This window comes from Electrona antarctica, assembly GCF_951216825.1.
Source record: "Electrona antarctica genome assembly, chromosome: 5".
Classification (NCBI taxonomy): Eukaryota; Metazoa; Chordata; class Actinopteri; order Myctophiformes; family Myctophidae; genus Electrona; species Electrona antarctica.
In genome coordinates this window covers 41,802,445-41,813,303 of record NC_136810.1, presented here as the reverse complement: position 1 = coordinate 41,813,303, position 10,859 = coordinate 41,802,445, and the positions used below count along the sequence as shown (strand labels likewise).

The 10,859-nt window shown below is 43.7% G+C and overlaps 1 protein-coding gene across 5 annotated transcripts in view; it reads right to left on the bottom strand.

Annotated features, from left to right (window-relative positions):
- The window catches only part of LOC306923407 (pleckstrin homology domain-containing family A member 7-like), a 189,294-nt gene that overhangs the window by 41,529 nt on the left and 136,906 nt on the right, over window positions 1–10,859 (bottom strand). For all 5 annotated transcript variants that reach the window (XM_079501473.1, XM_079501470.1, XM_079501472.1 and 2 more), the window contains exon 9: window positions 1,864–2,048. In XM_079501473.1, coding sequence (XP_079357599.1) covers window positions 1,864–2,048 — 185 coding nt within the window. The remainder of the gene's footprint in view (window positions 1–1,863; window positions 2,049–10,859) is intronic.

The window sequence follows — 10,859 nt, the reverse complement described above, 5'->3', positions numbered from 1 at the left end:
GTTCAGACGGGTCTGATTTTACTATTTATGATACTATTTATGATACTCTTATTGCACACTTCTCCAAATTTGAATTGTGGACTTAGACCACCATTAGGGATGAGCTGTCATTGCTGAAGCCGCACCCCCCATCTGTATTCCTATTGGCTGGGCTTTAAACAGCCATAACTAAAAAAAAAAAAAAAAAACGACCACTTCCGTTTTTTTACTTACTACTTCCGGTTTGTCTGATTGCCTTGAAACTTCACTCAAAGAGAATCTATAACAAGAGACGACACCCATAGTAACAAAACAGGTGGCTTGCGCACATCCAGTTCCTCGCTGGACAAAAGGTAGATGCATACAGGGAAGGAGAAGTCCGCACACAGCCTTAGCTCCAACAGTGTTTAAAACACTGACATTCTTCTGGACACAACGTTTCGGCCGTGAGCGGTCTTCATCAGGTGACAGTAATCAGCAAATGATGACAACCTCCCTTACGTCGTCACGTCACGTGATTGACGCTAAAAACAGGGCATGGTAAATTTCAAACACCCAAAGTGATATAGTGATATGGCACTGCTCTGGAACGCACTGCCCTTCACCATCAGATCACCCTCTCTATGCCCACATATCTAAGTGATGCCACGGTATGTCCCATTTTAAGTGTAGGGCTACTGGGCTTTTAAGATTGTTGGTTCTGATGTTGGATCTATGTTCACCAATGCGTGTTTTCAGAGCTCTGCTGGTTTGTCCCACATATGAGAGAGAGGCCCCAAGGGCACGTTAACATGTATATGACTCCCATAGTAACAACCAGCGCCCAGTGCCTTCGCCATTTTGGAGTGATGACGCAACTTCTGGTTGCTTTAAAAAAATGATTCTGCTATCATGTTTCTACATAACTGGTCTTTGTTGAACAGCGAAAAAGTATTACAAATATGCGTACTATAATGATTTACTCATTCATATTCATGAATGGATCAAACAGAATTTATGCATGTATGCACATGCATAAATTGTTTGATGTGTTACATTAACGGTTTAACTGCTTGTCACGTAACGTTCCGCCAGAAGGAATCCAACCGGCAACTGCTTCTGGCGTAATGTTCTGTCTGATAAGCTTTATTATTGATCTCTCACACACACACACACACACACACACACACACACACACACACACACACACACACACACACACACACACACACACACACACACACACACACACACACACACACACACACACACACACACACACACACACACACACACACACACACACACACACAATGACTGCTGGCAATCATTTATCTACCATGCACCAACAATGTGGACAGACAGTTCAATTAGTCCCTTGCTGCCGACGGGCCATTGTACAGTGGTTTTCAACCTTTTTCACATCAAGGCCAATTATTTATTCTGCATTTGAGCCACGGACCACCATTTGATTTTCTCTGCCTTGTAAAGCACTTTGCGCTGCATTTCATGTCATGAAAGGTGCTATATAAATAAAGTTTATTATTATAAATCGTTCGGGTTTTATCGATATATCTCCATACTTGAACTTTTTGTATTCTTCCGTAAATGAATGCCCTACTTGAAGCGACGCGTTTTGAGCTTGTAGATCGCTACTTTTGCTCATTTTGAATTTGAATCCCGAAAAGTAACAGTTTTGGACATCAGCGTGGTTGTGGTGTGTTAGTCATCTAGAGGTCAGAATCCCCAAAGAATCCAAAGTTTTTGGGCCGGGCCCAAAATGTCTGCTAGAGTTCTCAACGGGCCAGAAAATGAAGTGTGTCTAACTGGGTTACTGTAGTACCTGATCAGTGCGGTATCAGTGTGGTTGTGCATCAGCGCGGCCTGGTTCATGTATGGTCCTACCTGATCAGTGCGGTATCAGTGTGGTTGTGCATCAGCGCGGCCTGGTTCATGGCTCTCAGCCAACCGTTCATGTCCTCCTGTGTGTCTGCGCTGAAGTAGTACGTCCGCATGCCGCTGTGCTCCGCCTGTGAGCCAACGACAGAGCTCTGCTTGAAAATGTATGAGCGCATGCCCGTGTGGCTAGCCTATGGGGGGAGAGAGGAGAGGACAGGTGAGGAGTCTGGTGAACCAACCAGGTGATCTTTGACACGGAGAGGGAGAGAGAGAGAGAGAGAGAGAGAGAGAGAGAGAGAGAGAGAGAGAGAGGGGATAAATATCAGTCAGTCAATCCGGCATGCTAAGTTTAGCTTTGACCATACAATAGGAAAAAAACAGCACATGTAAGCATCAGCTAGTGCAGGCCAGCAGATGAAGACAGCCAATAAGACACCACAAATACCATCCAATTAACAGTTACAAAGCCACAACTTGTATAGACCAATGACAGGACAGGTAAACCTTTTGGAATAACATATTACATGTTATGACACACAAAAGAATGGCAAACACCCAACTACAACACAGCCAGTAGACGACAACACAGTAGCCTACTGTACATACCCTGACTTTACACGAGGAGCATAGATAACTGCTTAGGGATTTACAAAGATAGTTTGCTTGTGTTGGTTACTTTTTCAGTACTTTGGTAAATTAATGAGAAATGTATCGTTATTACCGACATATTATTATCAACATTACCCCATGTGAAGGAGTTTAAGTATCACGAGTGAGGGGAGGACGGAGAAGGAGATCAGACAGACAATCGGAGCGGTATCATAGTCAATGTACCGCACACGAAAAGAGAGCTGAGCCAGAAGGCAAAGGTCTCTGTCTACCGAGCAATCTTCGTTCCTACTCTCACCTATGGTCATGAAGTGTGGGTCATGACCAAAAGAATAAGGTTGCGAATGCTAGCGGCCGAAATGAGTTTTCTCATACGGGTGGCTGGCATCTCCCTTAGAGATAGGGTGAGAAGTTCAGTCACGCGAGAGAGACTCGGAGTAGATTCGCTGCTTCTTCGCCTGGAAAGTAGCCAGCTTAGGTGGTTCGGGCATCTGGTTAGGGTGCCTCTCGAGCGTCTCCCTAGGGAGGTCCTCGAGGCATGTCCCACTTGGAGGAGACCCCGGGGCAGACCCAGAGAGATTACATCGACTCACTGGCCTTGGAACGCCTCGGGATCTACATTACTAATGTTGCTCTGGAGAGGGAAGTCTGGAGCACTCTGGTGGAGCTGTTGCCCCCCGCGACCCGACTACGGATAAGCGATTGAAGATGGCTGGATGGATGTATCATTATGCACATATTTTTAACCCATTTTTTTCATCCAGTGTCAATTGTCTAATGTAATCCTGGGCAACACTCCCTCTGCCAACCTGGGGAGAGCAACGGACTCGGAGGAGTCGAAGCCGCTTCTTTTCACCTGACTGGGGGGAGTTTCCCCCGTTGGACGTCACATAATGCGTGGAAAGAACACGTTATTCCAACCAGTTCCTTTCCCCGCCATCAGGCCAGGGGGAGGCAGTATAGAGACCATGGATTACTGCATGTTTTTTGTGAGGGTACCTACCCTAGGGGACACACGGAGAACATGCAAACTCCACACAGAAAGGCCCTTTCGCCAACCCCAACCTAGGGTATGGGCGCTGATGACACGGAGGAGAGAGCACAACATGTAAATAAGAAATACATGCTTAAACTACGGTAGGTGATCATTTATTTTTAAATGGCAGCCCAGCCCCTCAGTCAAGATGGGTCACAAATGATAATGTTATTTAGATAGCATGTTGTTTAAACACTGCTAATACTATCACCATACGACTACCTCTTACTACTGCTAAACTATATTTACAATTACGACTATGGTAATGGTAATGGTATAAATCATGGCAGTATTAGCAGTACAATTAGTGGTAACCGCATTGGTAACTAGTAGAAGAATTATGCCACGCGTTTAGAACAATGTCCATGTTTTGGACAGCCTGTCTTCTACAATGTTCCACCTCTCTTGACTTATAAACTGTAGTGGGCGTGAATTGACAAACCAAAGCTACCCTTTGCAGAGAGACATTATCAAATGGTGCACACTGGAAGTGACCGTGCTCTGTGACAAGATAATTGCAGTCTGTGATTAAGTGGCTTGTTTCCAGACAGACAGCGCCGAGATGGATGGAGAGCTAAAAAAGGCTATTAGTCACATCATCTCGCACAGCACTGTGAGACCATCGCCAAGACCTCTGTGACCATTTTATCACCCGACGCCATGTACAAATATACAGTATATGCCATGTCATTAAAACACAGCTACAGCAGTCTCAGGCACTTTACTTTTTGTGGGAGTGAGACTTATTTTTACACACGGTATGATTGAACAACGCACACTGCATAAGGACATTTAACCAGGGGGTTTAAAGGCCATATCATGAATCACTTTCTTCAATTCCAATTTCATGCAAATAAACGTGATGTGCTGTGGTGCCTGAGATGCACTTGACTTTGTTAGCTGTGGTGGTTTAAGAAAAAAAAAATTTTTTTCTTTTTGTGTCTGTGACATCATAATCCTTCCAGGGAAATATGTGCTATTCACCTAAGACACATTCTGTGACTCAGGTTTGTGGTAATAGCTTTCTGAAGACAAGAAGAGAAAGGAAATCACTTGATTCACGCTCAAAAAAGAAATAATGAAAATGACTAAATCTTCCTGTTCCCTGATTCAGCCACTAAATAATGTATGTGGGGTAATTAACCCATTCAGTACGGGAACCCCTTTTGGTGTTTCAAGCATTATGCTATACTTTATCTATTGGAAAATAGTTGATCTACAAGTTCATAGAGCTTGTAGATCTGCTATTTTTGAAAAATTGTGAAAATTGTGAAAATCTTTGAATATATATTCTTTCAGATCAAACGTTTTTAACTCAAATCTTTGCTGCTGGGGGGGTCCCTGGAACAACATATTTTCAGATGGGGGGGGTCGGCGGCCAATTTCATAGCATTTTTGGGGTCCTTGACATTAGGAGAAAACTTTCGCACACCTAGAAATCAGGCGTATGCGCAGGCGCGTAGGCCAGTGGACATTAATGAAAGCAATAGAATACACCCGCACACTGTGTATTTGCTCGGTACATGAGTATTTTCTTATTTAATGAAGCAACGTTTCGGTCCCTCCGGACGCCTGAAGAAGGTCCGGAGGGACCGAAACGTTGCTTCATTAAATAAGAAAATACTCAGTGTGCGTTGTGTATTCTATTGCTTTCATTGGGGTCCTTGACATGACATAGTCTGAGAACCACTGACATAGAAACATAGGGTTTTCAGAAAACTGTCAAGACATTTGTATAGAATCTGGTCTCAGTCCTAAATGGGATAAGTGTGCGTGTGTATAAGCACGTTGGGAACTGGGTTTGTGTATGCTGCAGACCTCACATGGGCTTTATATTCTCTCTGTTGTTCTAATTAGTGTGGTTACAGAACATATCGGACTCCAGGCTCCTAGTCAAGAATTCAACAGATGTATGCTAACACACACACACACACACACACACACACACACACACACACACACACACACACACACACACACACACACACACACACACACACACACACACACACACACACACACACACACACACACACACACACACACACACACACACACACACACACACACACACACTTGTAGAGTTCTTCATCTCCCTTGCCGTCTCATCATCTCCCAGCATTTATCTATTATACATAATCCTACTGGCTCTTGTTTGCTTGGGTGTACCATTAGCCTGTCTGCTCTCGCTTTGACTTCACCCTCCTAAAATATCAGTGACTTGTATTGTTGTCTACAGCTTGTTTCTCACTTGGTGAGAATTCCACAGATTTGAGGCCATTTTGCAAATCGGCGACTGGAACCAGTCAAGACAGACCGTCAGATCTATCTAGTGTGAAAGGGGTTATCAGGGTCGATTCCCCCCTGAAGGTCGGCAAACATAATCAAACTTTCTCTGCCGACTCAAAGATAGCGTTCTGTAGTTTGTATTGGTGAAAAAGACAGGTATTTCCAACTTGTTGACAGCTCTGGACATTTTCAATGTTGGCAGCAGTGTTGATTTTGTCGACTAAAACGATGACGAAAAATATCCGCCGACTACCTTTTTTCACTGAGGAAAACTGAATAAAAACAAAATAAAAACTAAGCTATGACTAAATATAATGACAATTTCATCAACAACTACTTTTCATTGGTTCAATATTTTCGAAAAAACACACAGATGGTGTTCAATACCACTGATTTATGCAAAAGAAAAATCAAAAACCTCAAAAATGGAGTTGGTTTCCTCCCCACAGCAACGATATATATATATAGTACATATTGTATATCAAATGTTTGTGTATTTTTATGTCATAGTCCCTAAAATTCCAATCTTAATTACTTCCTGCCAAACAAAAACATATTGCATTGCATATTGCCGTTATGAATCATTATTTCATTCATCTGTGTGATTCCCATCTTAGTGGCTATGTCCGTTTTGCAGCAACACTGCATGACAAAGCATTACGCATAGCACAGCCACCCAAGCCCACAGTGACTTAACATCGAAGAGAAAAGGCAGATGGTGCGACAGAAAACAAACGGCAATTACAGTAAAAAAAACACCCACACACACACACACAAATCATCCAATTAACACCAAGACACATAACATTAACATTACACATAATTAATAACCCACAACATAATCCCCTAACGCATTCCGATATTCAAATACAATCTATAACTCCATAATTCCTGTGTGCCACAGTGCACCCTGGGAAATAACACCCTGCAGTGTCCAAGGAAGAGAGAACAAACAGAAAACTGCATTGATTTTAACGGTTTTCATTCAATCCATAACTGGAGCACCAGAGCCTAGGGCTTTACCATTCAGGACGGGAATCCTTTTTGGTGTTTTAAGCATTATGGTTATACTTTAGCTATTGAAAAATAGCAAATCTACAAGCTCATAGCTCGAGCTTGTAGATCTGCTATTTTTTAAAAATCGTGAAAAAATGAATATAGATTCTTTCAGAGGGAACGTTTTTAACTCGTGTCTTTGCTTTTGGGGGGTTCCTGTAACAATATATTTTCAGATGGAGGTCGGCGGCCAATTACATAAAGTTTTTGGGGTCCTTGACATGAAACACTTTGAGACCCACTGACATACAGTAGAAACATAGGTTTTTCTGAAAGCTGTCAATGATTTAGATTTAGAAGACATTTGTAGAATCTGGTCTCAGTTAAAAGCAGACCTTTTTCTGATGTCACATTATCTCTCATTCTCCCCCCTGCACACTTTGATTTGTTTGCTTGCATCCAACAGCCGCTAATACTTTCTGTCCATGTTTTTTTATCTCTCTGTCCACTCCTCTCTCTGTCCACTCCTCTCTCTGTCCACTCCTCTCTCTGTCCACTCCTCCATCTCTTCCTTTGTTTAGTCCACTTTCCTCTCCAGCCTTCTGTTTTCCTACCCTTCCATTTCCTATGAACTCTCCCTCCCTCACGTTATGTTTCCATCCCTCCATCTTTCCGTTCGTCTCATGCTATTTCCTCTGTTTATTCTGTATTTTACTATAGCTACCATCCAATCATTCTCTAGCTCTCCTCGATGTAGTATCTCTGTTATGATGTTATTGTCTCCACCAGGCCGAAGGCATTGGGAGAGAGTATGTTTTGCACTCTGTCTGTGTGTGAGTCCGTGTGTCTGTGTGTCCGTCCGTCTGTTACCAGCTAATATCCGGCACCGTTAACCCCCGACGATGCCAAATTTTGCACACACACTCCCTAGATGCCAACGATGAACCTCTGCCCTAAATTTTCCAGAACGGCCTGTTATAGCGCCACCAGGAGGCCGACTTTTGAAAAACACATTTTGATATTACTCCTCCAGATTCTGTCCAAAAATCCCGCAAATCGTTACACAGTATCTCTAAAGTCATCTGTTCAAGACGCATCTGTCCGATATTTCATATTCCATCCTAATTGGCTAACATTGGCTTTAAAAGTTTGCAGGGTTGGCCCATTTTGAACAAAAATAAAATAAAAATAAATCATGAACGCAGCGTGCAATATACACGTGAAATCTTTCACGCACATTCCTACTAGGCTGAGGAATATATCCCACCCTTTTCACATTGGCCTGTTATAGCGCCACCAACAGGTGAAAGAAGCGTAAGAAGAAATGTCACCATTTTCACATTGGCCTATTATAGCGCCACCAGGAGGCCACAACCCCTGACCTGCCCTGGTGGAGACCTGTGCCCCGAGGGGCACTTTATCTACTTCTCTATCCTTTTTCCCCATGCACTTTTTCCCGTATCTCCTACACTTTCTCTGTGTCCCAGTATCTCTCTCTGTCTCTCTCTCCATCCAGACGCTGAAAATAGCTTGCTGCACTTGCAGTCATGGATGCTAACAATAGCCAGGACTGCCTTCCGCTCTGGATTCCCCCCCCCCCCCCCCCCCCCCCCCCCCCACACACCCTCTCTCTCACTCTCGCGCACACACACACACACACACACACACACACACACACACACACACACACACACACACACACACACACACACACACACACACACACACACACACACACACACACACACACACACACACACACACACACACACACACACACACACACACACACACAGGGTCTCTCTGTCTGTGTTCTATTTTTAAGAAGTCATTGTGTTTGTGAAGATAAGAGGGCAGCCCAGCTCCCACTAACTCCTGATAAGAAACAAACCATATAAACCTAATTTACATTGAGAGACACAAAGATCAGCACATCTGCACGTAAAGATAGATGCAGAGGCTCCCGATAGTTTACAAATATTTGATGCTTTGCAAGCATAGTGTGAGTTAAGTTTATTTTTCTGGATTGTGTTTGTATATTTAGACAATTTAGAAAATCAATAGCAATATAAATAGGTTGCATTTCTATCCGTTTCTGCTTTCTTGGAACTGAAATAACTGAGAAAAGCAACAGAGAGGAGCAAAAGAGTGAGACAAAGACAAATGGTCATGAACCATAACCACCGGTCATCATAAAGCCCAAATACATCAGCCAGCGAGAAGTTTAACCATGAGGGTGACAACAGAGGACAGGACTGAGGACAGATGAAGAAGTCCATAGTGGAGAGCAAGAGAGACAGAGGAAGAGACAGATTAAGATAGATAGAGAGAGAGAGAGAGAGAGAGAGAGAGAGAGAGAGAGAGAGAGAGAGAGAGAGAGAGAGAGAGAGAGAGAGAGAGAGAGAGAGAGAGAGAGAGAGAGAGAGAGAGAGAGAGAGAGAGAGAGACGGGAGAGAGAGAGAGAGAGAGAGAGAGAGAGAGAGAGAGAGACGGGAGAGAAAGAGGCCAAGATATAGATAAAAATAGAAAGAGGGTGCATTCGTAGTTTCACTGTGACTTACTCTCATCTGTGTGGCAGAGCCCCAAAATATTGTTTTGCCACGCGGTGCCAAGCTGGCAAACAGAAACACTATTGCCATGTCAGAAAACAACAGACTTCAACACTTGTCAGTCACTTGGCATAGCAGCACACAGCATGCAAGCAAACAATATGTTTCTCCAGCAGAACTAGTGTCTCCATCTCTCTCTGGAAGAGGTTGCACATGACCTCTGCGGCCACACAAACACTCTGACATGAAGTTTCAGCTGACACAAATCAACACCACTGCTGTTTGTCCAAAACTACTAACCTACTTCCCCATTTGTCCTAATGTTATAGTATGCTACTACTAAAACAATGAACACATCAACATACCTGCGAGTAATCCAAGTGAGCCTCTAAACTAGATTAGACACACAGACTGACATGAGGAAACCATGGCCGGACATGTGCGGGCAATTAGGGCACATTGTTGCCAGAGGGCCACTAGGTGGTGCTAGAACACCACCTATTGTCTACGTCAGAGACGTGCAGAGAGTGTTAGAGAGGCAGGGGCTGAAATCCTGTAATGGGCATTTTTGGACAAAAATAGCGAAAATAGCAGATCTACAAGCTCACAACGCTATTTTCGGGGGGGAACCCAGCACTCTTTAGCTAGTGGAGATCCAGTGTAACCACATGGATTTCTAAACAAATTTGTTCAATGCAAAATCCTGTGTTCAAGTTCAGGAGACTTCGGAAAAAAAGCAATTCTCCTGAATGCCTTATTTTTATTTTTTTAATTGCTGGATTAAATGAAATTAAAGAAAGACGAGTTCCCTCGTTTTGGCACAGACGGGTTGTGGAGAGAAGAACGAGGTCCCGGCGTTCTTGGCATACATTCGGTTAACAAGGTGATGTACTTTGCAAGCTCTCTTTCACCAAACAAGTCACAACCATCATATTTTGCCATATTGTCACTTCCTTGTCTTCAGCCGGCATGATTCCAGAGCACTAGAGTGCATTAGACTACTCTGAATTTCTGGTTGACACAAAGCGCTGGGAGTGAATTTATGGATGCACCTTGCAGAGATGGAATGATAGAGACAGCGCGGGGACAGACATAGTGAGAGTTATCAGAGAACATGGCAACACTGACCACAAAAAACACAACCAATGTCAGTCAAAAAGAACACGCAAGGATGTACATGCGCCGAAAACAACAACAACAACAGAATATACACGTCATATATTCTGACGAGCTCAGACCAAAACAAAAACAAACCAACAGCAGACAACAGGCGATAACAAGGATACACTTAGGGGGGAAGGAGCAGTACCTATTTTTGACTGGTCATTCACTGGACGAGCCCCACGCCACTCACACAGGTGGAGAGGCGGTCCCAAGCAGGCGGCCAACCAATAAGAGCAAGAGAAGGAAGAGGTTTCAGAGAACAGACCCTCCTCCAGTCTTTCATTATTATACATCGTCTGGATCAGCCCCTCCCACCGCACCGCACCAGTGTTGATTTCGTCGACTAATACTATGACAAA